Source organism: Babylonia areolata, chromosome 7 (assembly GCF_041734735.1).
Source record: "Babylonia areolata isolate BAREFJ2019XMU chromosome 7, ASM4173473v1, whole genome shotgun sequence".
In the NCBI taxonomy this organism is placed as follows: domain Eukaryota; kingdom Metazoa; phylum Mollusca; class Gastropoda; order Neogastropoda; family Buccinidae; genus Babylonia; species Babylonia areolata.
This window is the reverse complement of record NC_134882.1, coordinates 5,469,321-5,493,883: the sequence shown is the minus strand read 5'-3', so window position 1 is coordinate 5,493,883 and position 24,563 is coordinate 5,469,321. Positions and strand designations below refer to the sequence as shown.

General features: G+C 36.9%; 2 protein-coding genes across 3 annotated transcripts; one reads left to right on the top strand and one right to left on the bottom strand.

Annotated features, from left to right (window-relative positions):
* Positions 1-1,949: 1,949 nt before the first annotated feature.
* On the bottom strand, positions 1,950-15,143 carry LOC143283682 (coiled-coil domain-containing protein 134-like). Its single transcript, XM_076589908.1, has 6 exons — positions 14,832-15,143; positions 11,736-11,857; positions 10,475-10,559; positions 6,239-6,417; positions 5,526-5,603; positions 1,950-3,279 (listed from the first exon to the last, which is right to left on the bottom strand). Exons 1-6 carry the CDS (start codon positions 15,049-15,051, stop codon positions 3,184-3,186), a joined length of 780 nt encoding a protein of 259 aa, XP_076446023.1. The 5' UTR covers positions 15,052-15,143; the 3' UTR covers positions 1,950-3,183.
* A 249-nt stretch (positions 15,144-15,392) lies between these two features.
* Positions 15,393-24,151, top strand: LOC143283681 (protein YIPF6-like). 2 transcript variants are annotated; one of them, XR_013055438.1, is made up of 8 exons: positions 15,393-15,428; positions 16,684-16,779; positions 17,392-17,470; positions 18,416-18,458; positions 19,180-19,317; positions 20,138-20,298; positions 21,693-22,979; positions 23,113-24,151. XR_013055438.1 is itself a non-coding variant. In XM_076589907.1 (7 exons), exons 1-7 carry the CDS (start codon positions 15,399-15,401, stop codon positions 21,809-21,811), a joined length of 666 nt encoding a protein of 221 aa, XP_076446022.1. In that variant the 5' UTR covers positions 15,393-15,398; the 3' UTR covers positions 21,812-24,151. The 2 variants fall into 2 exon arrangements, 1 of the variants encoding a protein (XP_076446022.1); XM_076589907.1 differs by having other exon boundaries at positions 21,693-24,151.
* Positions 24,152-24,563: the final 412 nt, after the last annotated feature.

Below are 24,563 nucleotides of genomic sequence, written 5' to 3'. Positions count from 1 at the left end.
CATGATGAACAGGGCAGAGCTCAACACTGAACCCTGAGATACACCACAAAAAAACAAATTCTATGTCAGATTAAAACCTTCAGTAATAGCAAAGAGTGTGACATGCAGGATAGCTCTAGAACCAAGAGAAGGCTGTTCCAGAAATTCCATAATAATGGTGAAGTATGCCAAAAAAGAAGATAGTGATCAAACAATCAAATGCCACTCAGTCAAGCAAACTCAGTAGTGATACACCACCGTGATCATGGTTGAGCAGAATGTGAACTTGCAATCATAAAAAGTGCTGTATCAGAGCAATGTGTAAAAGTCAGTAAGCAGACAGGTTAGGGCACAGCAATGAGTACCTGTATGTGTTGTATTATTTTTAATAAGTGGTTCAGAACAACATTTTAATTAGGTTAAACAGGAAGGGCATGTTGGACACAAGATGGCAGATATTTCAAAAATTTTTGGTGTAGAGAAGACTTTTTCAACAATGGTTTGACCGCAACACTCTGAACAGTCTTAAAAGATGAGAAAGAAAAGAACCATAAGTCAACTTCCACTGACAGTGTGGGTGAGGGTAGGTTGCAGCTCATCAAAGCAGTCAAACAACAATGAGGTGAGAATGAGGTCAAGAAGAAAACTGGTTAGCTTTGGCTTTAAAACGGTGCATTTTCTGATTTCTATTTCTAGGAGCCTGCTGTGAGAAAGAAAAAAATGCATCAAATTTGGCAGTGACCAAAGTGCTGATAATCATTAATGGAGACTATGATTATGTATAATTAAATGAATACAACAATTATGGGCAGGGTGTCTGTGATATAGCAAAAATGGCACGAAAAAAATATATCCATTAAATGCTGCTGTCAATCAGCGCGAGTGTAGATCCTAAAAATTTAATTCTGTGATCTTGGAAAAGAATATGGATTTCAATTATTATACATTTTCAAGAAATGTGTACACACTTTTCATGCATTCACTTATTCGTTTTGTTCATACACATATATAAACAAAACAAATAAATGAATGCATAAATAATGAATACATGAATGGAAAAATAAATATATCTTTAGAATATGGCAGAAAAGTCTAGATGTGGCTCTTTACAAGGATTTGGTATAAGCAGTGTGAACAAACGCCACTCAAATGATGCTGACAATGGAGCAGAAACAAAAAACACAAATAAAAAAGACAGGAACAATGAATGAACAGTCAGTCATCATTTTGGTAATCATTAAGGTATTTTGCACCAAGTCACAGAAACAAAGCAAAGCATAAGTAAAACAAAAAAACAAAAACAAAGTTTACAACTAAAGCTCTAACCAGTCGCAATGCATCCAAATGCTCGCAGATACACTCAGATTTATCAAATTATAATGTTGAATGATTACAGCAAACTATCTGGTATTTCATTCTAGCTTCTTTCTGAATGCATCAGGTATGTTTCTGACCACATTTTTAAAGTATGGCTTGTTGCTTATTCAAGTGTTTGTTTATACAAGCAATACTGCTTTCTTCCTTTCTCATCCACAATAACCCTGAATCAGTCAAGTGTACCATGCAATCATTCACTTACAAAGAAGAGGCTATGTGCAGGCAGCTCAGTTTCAATACAGTCAAGCTGATCACTATTATGGATTCCTCAGGAGTCCCAAAACAAAACAAGCTGAACAAAATCATTAATATACAAAAGGATTAAACAATGATTAGAAACCAAACATTGCAGATATCCAAACATTTGACATGTCTCATTTTCTGCCCATCCCACTGGAGAAAGCACCGACCCATAAGGAAAAGTGAGACATCAAGACACAAAGGTTGACAACACTCACTCATACACGCAACACACACACACACACATACACACACACAAGTACACATGCACACACACACACATGTATACACAGACAGAGAAACACGTCTCAAGATCCTGATGGTAAAGATCCAAACTTTTTTTTTTAATTAAAAATTATTAAGTTTGCAGTTTCAAGTGCTTTCATCTATGACTACTGTAAATCTTTATTATTATTTGGATTAAAAAGTGCTGCCATTATCAACTTCAACCTAAAAATACAGCTCATCAAACAAACACAGACACTCTTCTCTCTTAAACTAACACACATCCGACTTTTTTTCAACCTCATAAACTATTATGCTGATTCAGTTGAAATTATAGTCAGTTTCTTTTTTTTTTTTTTGGTTAAAAATAAAAAAGCATTGAGTGTGTGTTATCATCATCACGTTACTGCTAAATACTCAGTTCACCACACAAACCGCCTCAGTTTCATCCTGCAGACAGTTCTTCCAAAACCAGTCATTTCTGCAGTTCCTTCAACAGTCAAAATCACACACACACAAACACACACACACACATGCTGCATGCACACATGCTTTAATATTCACACACACATACTGGCACATACACTCGCACAAATATACAGGAGAGAGAGGCTCAGAAGGCAAGCCATTCAAGAGCAACAAGAAGAACAGACATCTGTAAGCACTGATTAAACATTAATGGAAAACAAAGAATGCACTTGTCTGTGAAAAAGAGAACACACAGACTTGTGCCTGAGTAGGAAAAAAAATGTTAAAGAAAGAATTTTTTTTAAATCATACTGTATGGTACAGCACCAATGACAGGTGTTTTCAGGTCTTCTACCTTTTTTCGCGCCTTTTTTTTTTTTCTTCTCAATTTCAGTAACTTCCATTCACATCAACAATACATTAACAATAGCTGTCAAGAACATGTGCATTATTTACATTGGGGAAATAAGACTGATTTCAAGTGTCTATCGCTCAATGAATCCAACAGTTTCCACAAGCAGATTTCTTCTTACTTAAAGAGAGAAAAAAAGAAAGAGAGAATGAAGAAAACAGAATAATTATTGCTCAAAATTTTCAAAAGTCACTTTTGACAATAAAGTGGAGAATTTCATTTCTCAGTTTCAAGGTGTCAAAGTGTGCGAACTGATCCATATACACTACACCACATCTGCTGCATATAACAAAAAAGGCCAATGTTTCTATAAACTCAGGCCTTAAGAGTATACACTAGATTTTGGTTTAACATTAACAGAGAATAGAGAAAAAAAGTGGAGAATATCACAGAAGATGACCTGTTCTTATTCAAGTAATTGTGAACTAAATACCTGTGAAACCTGGGTAAAGAAACAGCACCAATGTCATGGGGACCAGGGTTTACAAGTCTGTGCGACTCATGCGCGGCCCTCTTGGGATCTTCTTGGCTTTCTTCTGCTTTTCCTTCTTGGGCATCACTTCCACTGGTACTTTTTGCTGCACAAATAATCAAGGATAAATAAAATGAAATCAATGATAAAGAAAATATGATAAACAAATTATGAACTTAAAAGAATTTCAACAAGAGCACCTATACCCTGCACTAAAACTATCCTCATATCAATATCATAATCTTGAAATTCAAGCCACAGTTTGCACATAAGTGGGCTGTACAATTCAAACAAACAAAACACCTCAGACAGTAACAGTGATCATACAATGGATTTTGAAAACTGATATTTGCATGTTTCTCCCAAGACATTAAACCCAATAATCCACAGCATAAGTTGCCCCTGCAAAACAATTCTGGTAAAAAAACAAAAAAAAGAGTAAAAACAGTAGACTGTCTGTATATAGAATGCATGACATGTTGCCCATCTGACTACATTCTGCTTTCCTTTAACCCTTTCGCTGCCAGGAAAATAAGATTTAAGTGAAATCTATTTGCCAGGGTTTTTTCACAAAAAACGGGTATAAATTTTCAAAAAATTCTGTGCTCTTTGTTATTGGAGAATGACCCATAAAAGTATACATTTTCTGAAAGGGAAATGAATAAAGAATACAAAACACATGATGTTTTCCCATTTTATGCATTTTAAGTGACATGCTGTTGTTTTGAAATCAGTGTTTTGTTTTTTGTCACATTTTCAACTTGTTCATTACAAACATTAGTCTGGTAATTTGCACAAAAATATCATTTTCTGGACAAATGGATATCTGCACACACAAAATCATACTAGAACAACCACAATATAAAAAAACTGAAAAAGAAATAGATGCATTGTGACTTCTGCAAGTGATAATATGGATGTGAGGCCACGCCCCCTCAGTCTCCACCCTCCTCCTCTTCACCCCTCTCACACCGTCACTTCATCAGACCGCGTTGGCTGAGTGCCAAGAAAATAGCTCATACGGTGCCCTGCTAAAAATTCGTCTGCTAGAGTTGAACAGCCTGCATCACTCACTGATAGTTGTATCTTGGCCACTCTCTTGATTGCTCCCTTTATTTTCTATCAAATCGTCCTATAAATGTTCACCACTGTCTTCTCCTTCGAATTTATGCTCCAATTCTTTCTGAGCATTAGCTGAAGAAAGTAATCTTGGTTGATTTAGTTCGCCACGAGCGCATGTCTTGAGCACGGAGTCAGTCCGACATTTTGTTGAGCGAGCGAGGAGAGGAGCCAGGCAAAGACTGCGGCCAGTAACCCAACCAAAACGTTCAAATAAAGGACTGCCTTATGACGCAGATGGTGTTTCTAGCTATGAATAGAATCCAGAAAGATTCCCCAAGCTAAAGCTACCAGCATTTTTGTCAACGAACTGAATGCAAAGCAGGGAAAAGTCAGAATATTTCGATGACGAGTTATCTCGTCATGCAGGCAGCGAAGCATACATGCTTGCCATGACGAGTTATCTCGTCATGCAGGCAGCCTAGGGGTTAAAGCTAAGAGGTGGCTGAAGGTTTGGTATCACCTTCATCTCTCCTGTGAATCTTTAACGACATGAATCCAACATTCTTTCCTCACTTCCTGGTATCCAGTTTGATGGCCTTTTGAATTATCATTCACTGTAGATGTTAACTGTCAGGTTTGTTGACCATTTTTGTGCCATTTCTTCGTGACAAAATGAAACAAAACATTGACTGCTATCTCACTGCCATCATAAAAGTAGACCAGATGAATCCGAACTAACAGTATGCTGGTTTCAAAAGTGCACCACAACAAAAACTGACGGGAAAATTCATGAGTTACACACAATGGTTCTGAATGGATCTAAGAACAAAGGCCAGTGCCTGTATAAACTTTACAAAGTTCTGCAAGTGTTTTTGTTACCACCTACTGTGTTGCTTTTATTCAAATAATTAGGAATTAGGAGTGGATGTGCCAACAGGCAAACCAACACACTTTTTTTTTTCTTTTTATATAAAAATCAAACAAGTTTGATAGTTTCAGCAAGATAGAACTGGTCCCTGTAGCTAGCAGTTTTAAACATTTTCATTATTCTTTGTTTTAAAAAAATAATAATTTATTTGCCATTACTGAATATCACAATTACTGAATAATTTGCACATTTACCTAGTAATTTGCTCTACAACTCAAACCTAATATCATGACACATCCCCCTTTTTTTTGCCATTAAAATGAATACGGTTTTGACATTTGTTCATTATGAACACTCTGAAGCAAACTCGGGAATTATTTTCACCAGGATGTTGCAAGGACTGGTATCAAATAACACCTCACCTTCTCCTCCTCTTCGGAAGCCAGGAAAGGATTGATGTAGTTTGGTGATTTAGGAATCAGTCCTGCCTCCTGGCCCATCTGAAAGAAAGAGCAAAGCGACCGGTGAACAACGTTATGACAGTACGTTATTTTTCCTTAATCATTATTGTTCTATGTTCCTGTCTTGTCTATCAAAGTTATGAGTGGAAGCTGATTTTATCATTTGTTTTTGCCTCTGTGTGTGTGTGTGTGTGTGTGTGTGTGTGTGTGTGTGTTTTGTCTTTTTGTCTGTCTGCCTGTGTCTAGGTAGGCATGTGTGAACATGGGTGTGTGTATAGACCTGTGAGTGTATTTATCATAAAATTGTATCATCTGCCAGTATCATGTCTGCATGTCTCTGGACACCAGCTGCAATGTTATTGTGGTATTCATTCATATTCATTTCATAATCAAGAAATGCAGAAGTATACATTCCCCTAATACTTCATATCTCCAAACTGCAAATTGTCTTTCATCAAAAATGTTTCTGGACACCATGAAGAGACTTGAATGATATTACAATTACACAAACCTCAAAAGTAATGTCATAAAAATAGAACATGCAAATATAAACAGAAACACAAAACTAATGCACACACAACCACACCCGCAGACTCTCACTGTCTCTATCTTACAGCACACAGGCATGCATGCACACACAAACAAAAACCAGACCAGCAAAGAGGAGAACTCACCAAGCTGAGCAACATGTCATGAGGGCCCTCAAAGACCCCTGACTGGTTACTGAAGGTGAACGCCCAGCCCATCAGTATCTGCCACTCCCGACTCCTGTCGTAGAACTCGTGCACGGCTTTGGGCAGGCGCAGCAACATGTCCCCAAACAGGGCAGTGTTCTCCAGCACTTTGGACATGCCTGGAAAAGGACACAGAGGAAGGTGGCAGAATGGTTAAGGCCAGACACGGTAGTACAAAAACGTATGAAATAAACTTGAAGTTTATGGCTTTCTGTGACATGGTATACAAAGATATTGGACTAAACATGTCTAAAAAGGTCATTTTGTGCAATTTGTCGTGACGGTTTCCATGGAAACGAATCCAAAATGGCAGACAATCAAAAAAATTAAAAGCTTAAAACTTCGGTACCTTTATAGATATGTTATTTCTGTTTGTTTTATTTGATTTATTTGTATTTGTTCTTTATTATAGTGCAGTGGTATTTTGGAATTGAATAAATACATTTTTTTGTTGTTGTTGTTGAAATGTGTATAAATTCCTTGACATAATGTTTTTCAAATGAGTGTATATTCATTCTTTTACTAGTACTATACAAACCACTGCACTATAATAAAGATGAATACATAAAGAAAGAAAGTACCAAGTTTGAACATGCTATCTTTTAAAGTTTTTGAGCATTAGCATTTTGAAAAAATGGTATTACGAAGACAAAACACAAAACTGAGAAAACAGGAAAAGAAAGAGATGTGCTTGTACTCACAAGAAATCACACATGTTGATGCTGTTTGAAGCTTTATTTAAGTGAATATAGTACCCAGGTGAAACGGACAATAAAGATTAGATGTTGAAGAAGCAAATTATGCGAAAAAACGAAAATCACAAAAAATCGTGATTTTGGTCAAAATTTCACTACCATGTCTGGCCTTAAGCTCTTATCTGCCAATACAATGTCCATGAGGGGCTGGGTCCATTCAAATCCTGATCTCACCCTTCCTCCCAAGTTTGACTGGAGGATTAATCTGAGTGTCTGGTCATTTGGATAAAACAATAAAACAAGGTTCCATATGCAGTATGCACTTAGCGCACTGAAAAATAACCCATGGCAATGAGAGTGTTATCTTCTGGCAAAATTCTGTAGAAGAAATCCAATCTGATAGGTACATAAAATTATAGAAATGCATGCAGTCAAGGCCTGACAAGCGCGTTGGGTCATGCTGCTAGTCAGCCATCTGCCTAGCAGATGCAGTGTAGCATGTATGGATTTGTCCGAAAATGCAGTGACACCTCCTTGAGAAACTGAAACTGAAAAAGGTCAACACACAAACTGACACACACACACATATCCAAGTCTTTTCACTTTTACTTCACGCATGTCTAATATCACTTGAACCTACAAGATATTAAAGAATAAACACTCACAGTCACATTCTTGCTTTATTTGTATGTTCCTCTTCATATTATCATTATCATCAACGTCATGATCATACGTAGATCTTTTGGAATGTTGGCTAAGTAGTAACAGGAGAGAATCTGAGCAAATGGGATTTAATCCCTTACTTGCCAGCATTCTCTCCACCTGCACTAGACCTGGAGTAGTGGTCTGGCCACAAGTCATTTGGATGAGAGGATAAACCAAGGTCCTGTGTGCAGCATGCACTGGGCACACAAAAAACAACCACTGTAACAAAAGGGTTGTTGTACCTGGCTAGGTTCTGTAGAAAAATTCAATTCAATTCAGTTCAAAATACTTTATTGTCTGCTTCAACCAAAACAGAAAATTCGCTTTAGGCTCACTTAAAATAAAATAAAATACCCGTCAGCAAAAATCAAAGAGAAAAAACAAACAACTGACACACCCTTTACTGATCACCAAGCACACATCAATTATTATGTAAAAAGAAAAACATGTGGGTAAGATACTAATACATTATGCATATGATTTAGAGTGAAAAAACTGTGTGTGTGTTGTGTGTGTGTCCGTGCGCGTGCATGCACCGTTACGCTTGTGTGCCCATGTGTGTGTGCCCACGTGTGTGAGTGTGTGCGCGCGCATGCGCGGCACGTATGTGTACATTTCAATCATTATAAAAAGGAGAATATTCAGTAAGATAATTATAACATTTAAAAAGACAAATCCTCATCGACAAATAAAACCGAAAAACGAATGAGCAAGCGGCACACCCTTCCTTGATCACAACGTACATATGAATTATCATGTAAACAGAAAACATTCAGGTAAGAAAACAAAATTACATTTTAAGATAAAGTGAAACATTTCAGTGATATAAAAGGAAAATATCCAGTAAGAAAAATATAACATTTAAGACACAAATGAAATGAAGATAGACAGATAACCTATACACACTTCCCTTACAGCTATGCAGACATCAATCATCATATGAAAAAAAAAAGACAAATTTAACTTTAAGACATGAAATCACAGTTGAAAGGTCAAAACTGCCACCAAGACTAAAAGCATGTAAAACCCCTTTCACGCCCCTCTGTGGCAAAACAATTACACTGAGCACACGCGCGCGCGCACACACACACACACACACATACAGACACAGACACACACACACACACATACATCCCCTCTTCCCCAATAACACTTCCCCTCCCCTCACTTCCTTCTTTACACGCATGCATGCATACATATAGGGAAGAAAGCCAACTGTCATCTTAACAATAAACAAATCACAGGCAATGGAATAAAAACATTATTTGAGCGAAATATTTATCACAGCAACAGCAGACGGGGCAAAAGATTTTTTGTACACATTCTTCTTTGCAAGAGGGATTTTACATCGTCTACCAGAAGGAAGTTTCTGAAAGACAGAGTTAAGTGGATGAGTGGAATCATTAAAAATTTGGAGTGCTTTTCTGGTAAGAGTGGATTGGTATAGGGTGATCAGTTGTTGCTGGGGCTTGGTTTTGATTTTGCTGGCCAGGTTTACAACCCGTCCTAATTTTGTCTTTAACTTCACAGTCAGATTACCAAACCAGGCCACAATAGTCAATACTGAAAGCCATGACACTTTCTGTCAGACTTCTAAACACCAGTTCAAGTATGTGTGGACTAACATTAAAACTTCTTAATTTTTGCAGTAAAAAGAGTCTCTGGTGTGCTTTCCTGGCAGTGGCATCAACATGTTCACTGAATGTGAGACTGTGATCAACTTTAGTCCCCAGATATCTAAAACTGTCCACTATTTCCACTTGTTTCTGATCTATTATGACTGGATTTTGTGTGTGTGTGTCCTTTTCACTGCCACTGCCTAAAATAAGTTCTTTTATTTTCTCCATGTTCAGTCCAAGAAAGTTATCCTTTAAGAAAGAGTTTATGACACTAATTTCTAAAAAATTGTGAAATTGAAAACTCGTCTTTTAATTTAAAAGACCTACTAAAGCCATGTGGTCAGCATATTTTACAAGACTGAGAAAAAGGTCTGAGCACCTGATGTCATTTATATAGAGGGAGAAAAGCAAAGGGGATAAAACACAACCCTGAGGAACTCCAGTATTCACAGTGATATTTTCAGACATTATGGACCAGCCAGAACTGACATTCAGACAAACACGCTGTGGCCGATCACATAAAAACTGTCGTATTCATAAAAGTCAGCTGTTACATCCAGGTCTATCAGTTTCCTCACTAAAATATGATGTTGAATAGTATTAAAATCAGCGGACAGATCCATAAAAAGCACCCTAACAGATGTTCCAGTTTGATTGAAAAACAAATTGCACTTGAAGGCAGAAAAAAAGGGTGGCACTACACCGTAGTCTCCCTCTCCCTGTGGAAAGCAGCCAAAATTTTGTATCGAGAAAAATCTGTTGTGACAAAGAGCAATAAAATGCAATACCTATAAGTCTATATCATGGATTATATTTCATCTTCTTTAAACTATTCGATAATCCAGGCGTTCATCAAGAGGAACATCTTTTTTATTTCCTTCATCATTCTGAAAGTAAATAACTAAGATTCAAAAGTTAAAAAGATGCAATAACAGACCAAATTCACTATAAAGTATTGAAAACAAAGTCTTTTAAAGTAAATGCACTAAGCCTAAGCCAACCACAACTGGGCATTATTCTACACACACAAAAATGAAATAAAATAAAACGTAAAATAATAAGTCTTCCTTCAGTTCTCAATCCCTTTTTTCATTGAGGATGCTAATGTTAATCAAGTAATATAGGTTCAACGCTCTGAAAGGGACACTTGGACTCACTCTCTCTGATGGTTTCATTTTTGGGAAACTCATCTCCAGGCAGGAACCCCCACATGGTCAGGTTCTGTCTGGCATCCTCCAGATTCTGGAAATTAGCCAACAGTTTCATCATTTAGTGCTATTATGATTGATTCAAACTTTTCCATGGCAAGGCAAGGCAAAAAGTTTATTTCATGTGCCCCCTGGGGGCATCGAAACATTGTATACATACATTTTTTAGATATACCATACAAACAATAAGAGTTATGTCAAAAGAACAAAGAGAAAAAAACAAAAGGCTAATAAGCACAGACAATAAACATTAATAAATAATTCATCCTCATCCATTAACAACAGACGTAACTTTACCAAAAGGAACTATAAATAGAAGAAACAAGCACTTTTAGTCTTAGTCTCCTTGTTGCCTTCTTTAGGGTGACAATCCCCCATCCCCATCCCACAACAAAACATCAACAACCCTTTACTTAAAAAAAGAAGCAAACAAACAAACAAAAAGTGCTCAAAGAAAAACTTATTCCACTTAAAACAATATTTGTTTTAAGACGTTTTAAAAATGTTATCTCTCTTCCTGGTGTACACTTCATTCATAATTTGAATAGTTATATATACTGACAAGACACTCTGTAAATTATTGCTGATCTGATACAAATGATAGATACATACACACACAGAGTAACCATTGATAAAGAAGGCAAGATGGCCTCCTGGTGACCTAACATCGATGGTTCCCTGTGGACTGCCAACGCTGAAACTGCGACGGACGAACCCGGGTGTGGCCGTGCATGGGGGAATCTAAATGAGCGGTGTGGGAGTAATGCCACTGAAACGGTTGAGATGATGGGGCAGCAAAAAAAATAAATAAAAATAAATAAATAAATAGATTTTTTAAAAAGGCAAGGTGAACCAGACACAGGAAAAAGAAAGAGGAAGAAAAGGGCGAGAAGATAGGGAAGTAGGAAGAGAAACAGAAGAAAGAGTGATGAGAGACCTCAACTGAATAACAGGCAGAGGAGAGAAACAAACCCAGTGGGTACAATTAGTACATGGGTGGGTGTCAATGAGGAGAGGAGTAGTGTGCGGGGAGGGTAATTAGAGGGTTTGGGGTGGTGGAGGGTGGGCATGGGGGTGGTAGGAAGCAAACATATATATATATATATAGATATATACACACACACACACACACACACATATTTTCAAGAAAAAAAAAATAATTTGGAAATTGTGAATAGTTACATGCTTGGAACAAATAGCTGAATCAAACCTTGAACAGCTGCTTGAGCATGAGGTCAACCAATTTAAACTGCGCCTCTGGGTTGCCAAACTTCTGCATCGCCTTCACAGCATTCAGCTGGGTGGCCCGGTGTTCACTGAATAGCTTTTTATCTTGAAAGGCATCAAGGATAAACTATGCAAGGTAATGAGGAGAACGTATCAGTTCACTATTGTCTTCTCTCCAAAATAACTATCACTACCGGTCATCATAATCACTAGACAAATAGTTCTAACATTCAAACTTGTCTGCTATTACACCAAGAAAATCAAATGATTGTCTGGTGGACGCCCTAGCCAAGTGGTTAAAGCGTTGGACTTTCAATCTGAGGGTCCCGGATTTGAATCTCTGTGATGGCTCCTGGTGGGTAAAGGGTGGAGATTTTTCCGATCTCCCAGGTCAACTTATAAGCAGACCTGCTAGTGTCGGAACCCCTTCGTGTGTATACGCAAGCAGAAAATCAAATACGCACATTAAAGATCCTGTAATCCATGTCGGCGTTTGGTGGGTTATGGAAACAAGAACATACCCAGCATGCACATCCCTGAAAGCGGAGTATGGCTGCCTTCATAGCAGGGTAAAAACAGTCACACACGTAAAAGCCCACTCGTGTACATACAAGTGAACATGGGAGATGCAGCCCACGAACGCAGAAGAAGAAATGTGTGTCTGTTATATATTGCATAATGCTTGACCTGTCTTAATATCTGAGCAGTCAATATAACTGGATCAGTGGAAGTATTTCTACAGCAAGTAAACTCATATAGAAACAAAACAAATAAATGAATAAGGCAGAGAAGGAAAATTATTTTTTTTAAATATAAACAACTATTGAACTAAAAACATATACAAGAATAATTAAAATAATTTAAAATCTGATATATGCCATATGGCCCAATGAGGTTCACATAAGCCAAGTTCTGATCATTTACCCCATCAAATGTCAGTAGTGTCAATAAGATTGGCAAAAAACACAAATTACAATAGCCCACTCAGTCCCCCTTTCCTGTTCATACACCCTCTTTTCCTTCCTTCCCTACTGGCAAGTGGCGTGCACCTATGCCCACACACACACATTTATAGTCAACTGAAAACCTTAAAAAATTGCATTAATTCCCTCCAGCAGCACATAACTCTTAGAGAAGAATTTTCATAGTTTTGGGACAAGGTCATTTTGTTGAGGTTGATGAAGGCCTCTAACCCCCGTTTATCATTACAATTATTATCCTTAAAATATCAGTGATCAATATTTCATCGTATTCATTTTACTCTTCACATTTTTTTTTTTCACTCTTGAATTAATTCATACAGGAACTTCCAACTGATGCTTTTTGCTTGACATCATTTTTCTTGCTGCAGCTCTCCTGTCTTTCAGTTTAGTCAGGTCAACTTGCTCAAGTAGGACCAATGACTGACAACTAAAGCTGTCTCAGCTGAGGTTTAACATCAGTGACTGCTACAATAACTGCCAGATTTTTCTGACTGGAGATCAGACAATGAGAAAAGTGCAGTGCCTCTTTATCAATATCAATTATGATTTCCTCATTCTGTTCCACTTCAATACTCTTGTAAACATAAGGTAAATGTGTTACATGTGACAGTTTATCTGGAATCTGGAAGATACGTTGCAGGAACTTTTGCAGATGGCTTGATTAGTCTATGAGTTCATTTCTTTTTGTATTAAGCTCAAATTTCCTCAGCTATATTTACTTAACTATATACAAGTTCACTTACTATAATTCAATTTAACTATGTTAAAGAAAACTTTATATTCTGCTCCAACTGACACAGTTTTTCTCGAGTTGTTATCCAAGATGTCCTGGTTCAGTACTGCATCTCCCTAGCAGGGTGGGCTGGGGCTGGGGGGTCTACTGCTCCAATAAAATACGAATCTCATTTTTTCCCCCAAGAAAAACCCTGCCAAGAGTACGACATATCCCTTCTTTTTTTCTTTTTATTTATTTTTACTTTTTTATATTTTATTAAAGGGTATGTCGGAAGACAGCAACACAGCACTGACATTTTTTTGGAGTGCGGTTCTAAGAGACATTTGATGCGGTTGAACGCATCCCATGCACAACCAGCCAAGCAGAGCCAGTTGCACAGCAGCCACACCGCTTGTTTACATTATAACTCGCTCTGTGGACCATGGAGGTACCAGAATCGTCAACTTCCCACACAAATGTAAAGTAATGCACATGGGGAAAAAAAATCCAGAAAACAAATACCATATGATAATAGAAGACACCACACAGGACAATGAGAAATGCCAAAGTGAAAAAGACCTTGGCATAACTTTCGATAATAAACTATCATTTGATATAGATATAGTGATATACAGAATATAATAAATAAAGCCAACCAGATGATAGGAATAATTAAGAGAACATTTACCTATTCAGACAGAGATATATTTTTTAAACTATAAAGCATCGGTTAGATCACAAGCAGAATATGGTAATATTTTGTGGCACCCATACCTCAAGAGACAATCTATAGCTATAGAAAGGGTACAAAGAAGAGCAACTAAGTTATTAAAAGAATGCAAATCTATAAGCTATCAACAGAGATTTATATACTTAAATCTGCATTTATTAAAGGGTTGAAGGCTAAGGAGGGATTTAATGTAAAATTGCTATGATGAAGTCAATGCAAATAATATTTTTATAATGTCTGATTATGAGATTGAGAGTACAAGAAATTCATTTATGAAAGTTTGTAAAGAGCACTGCTCACTGCATAAATATGGAATGCACTACATATCGAAACTAAACTTGCACAAAATACTAATGTGTTCAAAAATTTCCTTGACATGAACTTCAGTTTAAAAGAAAAAAATTACTGACTTTGACAAGTGAATTACAGTACATGCAAAAGTAAACATGTATATCCCACAAACAAAAGGTGACCGATAGTGAACGGGTCATTAAATAAAAAAAATAAAAAATAAAAAAATTAAAAAAAAGGCCGTGAGGCCTATATATAGGCTGTCAAATGCCACTTCATACACTACCACTACTACTAAACATCTATTGCCTTTTATGATCAATGATGCAAACTCAATATGCAATAAATAGTAAAGGATACACTGTTCAAAAGGAGAGATTTTCCCCTTGAATTCAAATCTTTCCGCTTGAGCTTCGTCTTGCTTCTTTTTCTCCAGCACATCATCTTTTTTCGGTTTTGATCCTGTCGTCTGCTCTTGCGCTGCAAAATTATTCTCTGCTTCCACACTGGAAGCAACTGCGTGATACTTCGATAAAATCACTAAAGACATAATATAGAATTCAAAAGTAAAAGCCTGCATGATGTGTCAATGAATCAAACTTCCAAACACTATCCAACTATTGAAAAACTGACAAAGGAAGCGCACTTCCAACATCAACAAACGCGGTGTCCTCGCGGTGTGCTTACACGTGTGCCAATGCAAATTAAGAATATCAACCAAATCGGAATAATGTATTCCATAATATATTTCAGTTACAAATTCATTCAAAACCGCAACATTGTTATATATGCATTTCCCTACCCGTGATAAATTTATCATTCAATCAACAGTTCTGTATTTTGAATATGCACCTGAATTTCTAAATGGTAACTTGTGGACTCAATCGCTCCAGAAACAAATTATTTACTTCCGGTCAGAAATCAATCATGGCTGACGTGGAGTTCCATTCTGAGGAGGTTGGCAAAGTTTAAAAATAAAAATAAAATGTTTGTGTTGTTGATATAAAAACATGGTGCATGTGTAAGTTGATAGGACTGCTTATCGTATATTGAAAACAATTTATAGGCCAACTGTTAAGAATTTAAACTATCAATCTTGCTTCACAACAGTAGACTTCGGGGGACCACAGACTTGCACCAGTGACAGAGCATGTACACAAGAGACTTGTGTGTATCTTCAACACTATGATAATGGAAATGCTTTAAACTGTGGATTCGGGGAGGGAGTGAGGGAGGGTTTGAAAAGTCTATAGAAGTATATTCATTAGTGTGGCATTGTAAACATATAATGACTGCATGTGTGTATGTATCACAATATCAGTGATTATAATGACTAATGAGTATGCATGATACAAGTATTAAGTTGAACCAATTTATGAATCAGAAAGTGTAAAGCAAGTACACACACACACACACACACACACACACACACACACACACACACACACATACTGATCACATGCGCGCGCACACACACACACACACACACACACACACACACACACACACACACAAACCACCCAGAATACGTGATAGTTAGTGACACATTAATGACATCCTAATCCCTACTGATGATTGTTATAAACTAATAAAGTTTTCGAAAATTGTTGGAAACATTACTAAAATACAAGGTGTTCAGGCAGAACCGTTCAAAATCACTGGATGTATATTTCAGGTTTGAAACAGAACTATGACACAAGCTGAGGAACAAAGATGGTGAATTTCAGGTTTAACTATGGCAGATTTTTTCCCCAGGTTTACAGACTTTGAAATGCAAGCACCTGTACAAGTGCTTGTGAAAGGGATCCTGTCATCGATGTCACAGTCCAAAAGGGTGGGGAGTGGTGGGGGTCAAGCTAAAAGGACTGTACATCCTTTGGGGGTTAAGAGAAAAAGATACAAAGGAAGAAAAACCCTTCATCTTTTGCCATGAATGAAGGGGTTTTATTATGAACTTGAAATCCGAGACCTCCACACACTAATTGAATTTATTATTCATTAAATCTCAACAAACTATTGTACAGGTATGTAATGTCAGTCTGTTGCTGGTGTTGTTGTTGTGGTTATGTCTTTTTCTCTGTCCTTCTCAACTATTACATATATAGAGATATTGATGATCATAATGTTTGATAAAGATTGTTTTGCTTTGTTTTGCCATTGCAATGTCTGTATTTTTTTTTCTTCCTTTTTTTTCTGTCTTTTCAATAACTAGGTTGTGGCCCCCATTGAAGGGGAGATAACAGTTCCTGGGGTTGCCAAAACAGATGATGAGCTGTCAACCCTGGATGAACCTGTCAGAGAGACAATTGTGAGTTCCTAGATTTCAGAGACTTACACTGTTGTCAGAGCGTAAATTTATGTGACTGCATTCAATTGAATTGAGTTGAACCATGTATTTATGACTGGAAGATCTTATTTTGATTTCCATAAAGTTTATTTCATTTCTTCTTTTTTTTCAAATGTTCATTATTATTGATTAATATTTTACCCCCTAATTATTATTTTAGTTGAGTTGTTTCATTATTTTTTATATTTATTTTGGTTCATGTTTTAATCTTTTTGGGTTTGGGTTTGTTTTTTTTTTGGTATTGTTTTGCTTGTTATAATTATATATGTTCAAAATATAACATTTATGATTTAAACTGACATTGAAGACTGAAGAGACACACATAACCCATGTATTGATATAATTTCTATTGTTATGATATGGCCAACTCACATGTAGCAATATATAATAAAAGGTGTATGAAATGATTTATTTTCGAGTTTATTTGAAGAATTACTTTCAGTTTATTGGTGTCTATCTATCTGTCTGTCTTGTCTGTCTATCTATATCAGTATCTGCCTGTCTGTCTGTCTGTCTATGATAGAGACTATATAGGATATATGTGTTAACTGTTGTGTGTTATTGGTGTTGCAGATGAGAGATGTTAAAGCAGTTGGTTTCAAGTTTTACCATGTACTTTACCCAAAGCAGAGCAAAATGCTGCTCAGGGAGTGTAAGTACTGAACTAGACTCATCTTTTGGTATGTTTAAGTGTTATTTATCTTCTTTCTTTTATTCATGAAGGGACAACAGTTGGTGCTTGAATGGAAATTCATGAATTATGATTTTGTGATTTGTTATATAAATGTGAGACAAACAGTAGTAAAGTGTGTATGTAAAACGAAAGGTTGTTACTTTTGATTTTGTGACTTGTTTGTAGCAAATAGCAATAATACGAAATTAGGATGTTATCAAAGAAAGTAAGAAATAAGGATGTCATCACATGTCAGTCATATTATTTCTGATAAGAGTAGTATTGTTTTTGTTGTTGTTTGTTTGGAGAATAGCGGTGGGAGGGGGTAGGGTGAGGGGTGTCAACTGTCTTTAGCATTTCTATGGAGCACTGCATTTTTTCTTTCTGGTATTAACGCACTGAATTTTAAGTTTGTGAACCCCACTGTCAGCCCTGCATATGCATGTATGTATGCATGCAGTCATCACATTAACAGTATGGAGTGTTGGCCAAGTGGTAACATGTCCGCCTTGGAAGCGAAGAGAATCTGAGCGCACTTGTTCGAATCCCACACTCACCAGTATTTCATCCCCCTCCACTAGACCTTGAGTGTTAGTCTGGACGCAAGTTTTTTTCAGATGAGAAGATGAACCGCATGTAAAAGAACCTGCAGCAACAAAAGGGTTGTCCCTGGCAAAATTCTTTAGAAAATCTTTGATAGGAGAAGAAATACACTTGCAGGGAGAAAAAAAAAGTTCACACAAGAAAAAGGGTGGCGCTCTCATCTTTGCGAAGCGCTCTCCGCTGGGAGAGCAGCCCTAATTTCACACAGAGAAATCTGTTGTGACAAAAGAGAAATACAGCACAACACAACTTAATACAATGCTTAGAAATGAAATATGAATTATGCCTTATTTTTATTTATTTATTTTTGTCTCACTACAGGGGACCTGTGGGGACCTCTTATCCTCTGTACTTTCATGGCTATGTGAGTACAAAGAGCATGTATGTTGATGGTCTACACCTGTATATGCATGTTTGCTTACACACACACACACACACACACACACACACACACACACACACACATATGCACTTGTGCACACACACTTACATACACACACATGCATTTGCACATGTGCACACTGACACACACACACACACACACACACACACAAACACATAAGCACACATTATCCATGCATGCTTATAATACATACATGCAGTCAAGTGAGTGACTGTGTGTATGTGTGTTTGATATTTGTTTCGTCTCTTTAATGTTTTTCAGTTGTTTTTTGTTGTTGTTTTCATAAAATGAATGTGATAAATCAGAGGCATTACAATATTTTATAAACGGTTTGTTTGTATTTGAAATAATGCAAAAAGTTGAAACAAGCTGTTTAGGGCAATGCAGTTACTATAGTAGATCTAGCATAATGGATTAATAACCCAATTTCTCAAGTAATTGGTGTACAACAATGAAGAGAAGTAAGTCTCTCCATGCACAAGGGTACACAACTTCAAGTCAGTGCTGTTTATGCTACCAATTCAGCTAGCACACAGGTAAATGAAAAGTGCACAGGAGCAAACCCAGACGCTTTCTCTGAAAGGAAGTTCCGGGCCTGTCCTTTTTCTGATCATTTGACACGTGAACGCAGCAGCAACAACGGAAGAAGTAATATATAGTTTTCAAATGCTTCTGCTTGCAGGATGTTGCAAGGTTCGACAGACAACCTGAACGAGATGAACAAGAACAGCGGAGGACCCCAGTTTGCCGAGGTCTTTGTCATCTACTGGGTTGGTGCGGCAGTCGTTACTCTGAACTCAAAACTGCTTGGGGGCAACATGTAAGCTACCTTTCAGTGTCAGCTTATTTTGGTTCAGAATTTTTTTTTTCTCAGTTACTGTTATTTCTGTTGCTGATAACTTTTTTTTTTTTTAAATGCATTCAGTTCCATTGTGTACTATTGGAGCATTTTCCTTGAGGTTATAAAAATGATGATGATGATGATGATAATAATATTATTATAGATATTGTATCTGTTTATTTTCATCACTATGAAGCACCACATGTGAAGGTGATGCATGCTCACGTTCATTCACAAGAACATCAACAGGAACTTGACACTGAATGATTGAGGAACTTTATACTAAATGATTGAGGAATTTGATTTTAAATGATTGAGGAACTTGATACTGAATGATTGAGGAACTTGATGCTGAATGATTGAGGAACTTGATACTGAATGATTGAGGAACGTGATTCTGAATGATTGAGGAACGTGATGAAGAACTTGACACCGAATGATTAAGAAACTTGATACTGAAGGATTGAGGAACTTGATACTACTGAGGAACTTGATACTTTAGGAACTTGATAACTGAACGATTAATAAACTTTATTCTGAACGATTTAGGAATTTGTCACTGAATGAACTTGATACTGAATGATTGAGGAATTTTATCCTGAATGATTTAGGAACTTGTCACTGAATGGTTGAGGAACTTGATACTGAACGATTAATAAACTTTATTCTGAATGATTTAGGAACTTGTCACTGAATGAACTTGATACTGAATGATTGAGGAATTTTATCCTGAATGATTTAGGAACTGGTTTCTGAATTATTGAATGGCTTGTTTTGTTGGTTGTGTGTTTTTTTTCAGTTCTTTCTTCCAAAGTGTGTGTGTGCTGGGTTACTGTGTGTGTCCACTGGCAATGGCCCTGATTATCTGTCGCATCATCCTGGCTGTGGCCACCCAGAACGTGGCGCTCTTCATCATCCGCTTCATCGTCGTCACCCTGGCGTTTGCCTGGTCCACCTTTGGTAGGTCAGGGGTTATTGTTTTGGTGAAAGTTACCATGATTGCCTGGTCCACCTTTGGTAAGTCAGGGGTTATTGTTTTGGTGAAAGTTACCATGATTGCCTGGTCCACCTTTGGTAAGTCAGGGTTATTGTTTTGGTGAAAGTTACCATGATTGCCTGGTCCACCTTTGGTAAGTCAGGGTTTTTGTTTTGATGAAAGTTACCATGATTGTCTGGTTCACCTTTGGTAAGTCAAGGTTATTGTTTTGATGAAAGTTACCATGATTGCCTGGTCCACCTTTGGTAAGTCAGGGGTTATTGTTTTGATGAAAGTTACCTTGATTGCCTGGTCCACCTTTGGTAAGTCAGGGGTTTTGTTTTGATGAAAGTTACCATGATTGCCTGGTCCACCTTTGGTAAGTCAGGGTTATTGTTTTGGTGAAAGTTACCATGATTGCCTGGTCCACCTTTGGTAAGTCAAGGATTTTGTTTTGATGAAAGTTACCATGATTGCCTGGTCCACCTTTGGTAAGTCAAGGTTTTTGTTTTGATGAAAGTTACCATGATTGCCTGGTCCACCTTTGGTAAGTTGTGGTTATTGTTTTGGTGGAAGTAACAATGAATATTATGTTGTTGTAAGTTATGAGTTACTATGAATATTGGTGTATTATTTTCCTTTCTATAATAATTGAATCATACACACACACGCAGGCGCGCACACACACACAGACACTGACACTGACGCATGCACAGATACACACACACATAAGCGCAAGCAAGCACACAAACACACAACACACAGTTGTTTCACTCTGTCTTATGATGTAATATTATCTTACCCAAATGTTTTTCTTTTTACATGAAATCTGATGTGTGCACGGTGATCAGTGAAGGGTGTGACAGTTATTCGTTTTTCTCATTGGTATTTGCTGACGGGCATATTAAGTGAGCCGAAAGAGAATTTTCTGTTTTGGTTGAAGCAGACAATAAAGTATTTTGAATTGAATTGAATTGTAAGTTATGACTATCATCAGGAGTATTAGCGTAACTTTCTACGAGTGGTATCTTTGTGTAAGTTATGATGAGCATTATCTTGGTTTGAGTAATGAGTATTATCTAGAGCTCTGTCTTTGTTTAAAGTTTCTGCAGGCATTATCTTGGACAAGTGTTATCTTGGTGTGTGTTACAAGTGAGCTGGAGGGACCCTCACTCACACAGATGCATGATCATGTAGTGCAAGGGTGCACACATGAACACACGTGGTGCGCGCACACAAGCACACACACACACACACACACACACACACAAGCTATGAAATGTGTGATTTGAATAGATACAATACAATGCAGTACGACCTCAAACACCTTATATTGTCATTTTACACTTACGCTTTAACACTGTTTTATTTTCCACAGCGTCAACAGCCTTTCTGGCAGACAGTCAACCGAGGGGGCGGAAACTGCTGGCCATGTATCCTCTCTTCCTCTTCTACTTTGTCATCAGTTGGCTCATCATCTCCCACACACACTCCTAGAACCATAACTGTGTGCCTTGACTTTCATCTCTTGTTGGTCAATTTATTGTATTGACATTGAAGACTATTTATTGCATGTACTGCTGGTTATTTAGATTTCCCTCACCCTTCCATTTCATTCCTTTTTTTTTTTTTTTTTTTTTTTTTTGTCTTGTATTTAGTTTTTACAAACTTTTTAAAAAGTTTTTTTTTTTTTAGTACCTGTACTTTTTATTTTGACTTGTTTCGTTTGCTTTGGTATGAGCCACTCTGATTCATTTTGGGTGTGTTTTTTTTAATTCCAAACATGTTTTTTGTGTTGTTTAGATAAAGTTCAATTCATGGAAAATTATATACTGATGTCTAAGCCTGTCTGTGTTAATGACTTACAGAAACTCATGATGGTGATGAATTGCACACAATGTCGAAATCAATATACCTGAATTACAGGACAAGGGAGACAATTATAGAAAAATAGTTTGGGAAGCTTTGCTTTGGAAAGCTTTGCTCCCTTTAATTGTAAAAAGTTCCGGCAAGACTACCACGGCTGTCGTGTGTTGTCTTGTTTTATGCATATTATATCGAGCTTTTAAGAGTTGGCACATTCAAAATGGGTTAGTTTAATAGCAGATTATTTGGTTCACGTGATTTTTTTTTTTTTTTTATAGTTTGATAGCGGGAAATACTTTTGGTTCAGAATTTATTAAAAAAGAAAATGAGAAAAAGGCAGATCAGCAAATCATAGAAACGGTGGATTATTTGTTCAGTAGGATTAGCTAGCTTGACAGTGGGGAAATGTGTAGACTTGAAAGTTAGGTCATGTCTGATACAGTGCAGTCGTTGTGAAACACTGCTGTGGAGAACAGAAGACAAATAATTTAAAAAAAAAAAAAAAATTAAAAAAATCCAGCTTAATTGTGCACTCTGAAGAGATTGTATAAAATTAATAGTCTTTTGCTTTATTAGTCCGGTTTGCTCCAGTTTATTAATCTGTTGTTTTTCTCATTTTTTTTCTTTTTCTTTCTTTTTTTTCTTTTTTCAAACATATTTACTGGTACTAAACTCTAGCAAATCTGAGCAAATGGGCGCAAAACAAAAGAGGTGGTCACTTTGAAGGAGATGTGTGTAGAGAACATTCTCTGTTTGAATAATCTTGCAAAACTAAAGAGGTGGTCACTTTGAAGTAGATGTGTGTAGAGAACATTCTCTGTTTGAATAATCTTGCAAAACAAAAGAGGTGGTCACTTTGAAGTTGATGTGTGTGGTGAACATTCTCTGTTGAATAATCTTGCAAAAGAGAAAAGGTGGTCACTTTGAAGTAGATGTGTGGAGAACATTCTCTGTTGAATAATCTTGCAAAAGAAAAAAGGTGGTCACTTTGAAGTAGATGTGTGTAGAGAACATTCTCTGTTTGAATAATCTTGCAAAATAAAAGAGGTGGTCACTTTGAAGTAGATGTGTGTGGAGAACATTCTCTGTTGAATAATCTTGCAAAAGAAAAAAGGTGGTCACTTTGAAGTAGATGTGTGTGGAGAACATTCTCTGTTGAATAATCTTGCACAAGAAAAAAGGTGGTCACTTTGAAGTAGATGTGTGCAGAGAACATGCTGTGTTGAATTATCTTAAGTCACTAGGGTCTGGTTTTCCTGGTCAAAGAAAAACAAAGTATTGAGGGTTGACTAAAATATGTATAGATTAATAAATGATTTGTACATATGTATTTTCTTGCTTTTTGAAATAGGTGATACTTGTTAGAATGGTACATGCTTTCTCCTTTATTTTGTTCTTTCGTTCATCTTGTTCTTTCCTCCCTTTTTATTTGTCAGTCAGATTTCTAACTCTCCTGTCACTTTGGAAGAAAGTGTGGTCTTTTCTCAGTTTTCATTCCAGAATGGATGCTGCCTGAATATGTTTTTCTTTAAAGAAATTGTGTTTGTAATCTGACTTACAAGAAGTTTGTACAGTGTGCAGAATTTTTTATGTCATCCATATAACTGAAGTTTACTTTGAAAAGTTGAAACATTATGTGTGAGCATTCTGAATGAGTGTGTGTGTGAGTGTGAGATGGAAGTGATATTTGTGTGAATGGATGTGATTACAGTAGCACTGTTCAAGTCTTTGTGTGTGTGTGTGTGTGTTGGAGGGGTGGGGGAGGCTGGGAATTGGATGGTGAATGTGTGTGTGTTCCATTGAATTTGTGACTGTTTTCAAACAGGCACTGTGGGTTTGTTTTTTTTTCATTGGGGCTGAATTGTGTTCATGTTTGAATAAACAATTAAATGATGGCACTGTGGTATCAAGTTTTGGGTGCAATTCAGTGGGTGATGACATGGAACTAAATAAAACAAATGTTGAACTGTTTTGGTTCTGTGTGTAATTGTGTGAAGTTGGGGTTGGGGATATGTGTGAAGGGGTGTGAGTAGATAGCTTTCTGCAGGTCTGTGTGAGAGATGTTGGGGGTGGAGAGGTGAATATCTGTGCATAGAATGTACACGGTTTTGTCTTCAAACAGGCATTGTGGTTGTTGCTTTAAAACAGATTATTAGGGTTTGTTTGAATTAATAATTAAAAGACAGTACTGTAGTGTCAAGTTTTTGGTACATTTCGCTGGACAGCCATGTGAAACTAAATATTTTCAAAAATGCTGAGCTAATGTGTGAGTGTGTGTGTGCACATACATGAGACTGAAAATACAAATTTGATATCAGTCAGGTATTAAAAACACACAATCTTGCCTCCAGAATGTCAAGGGCATAAAATTAAGAAAAGGTTT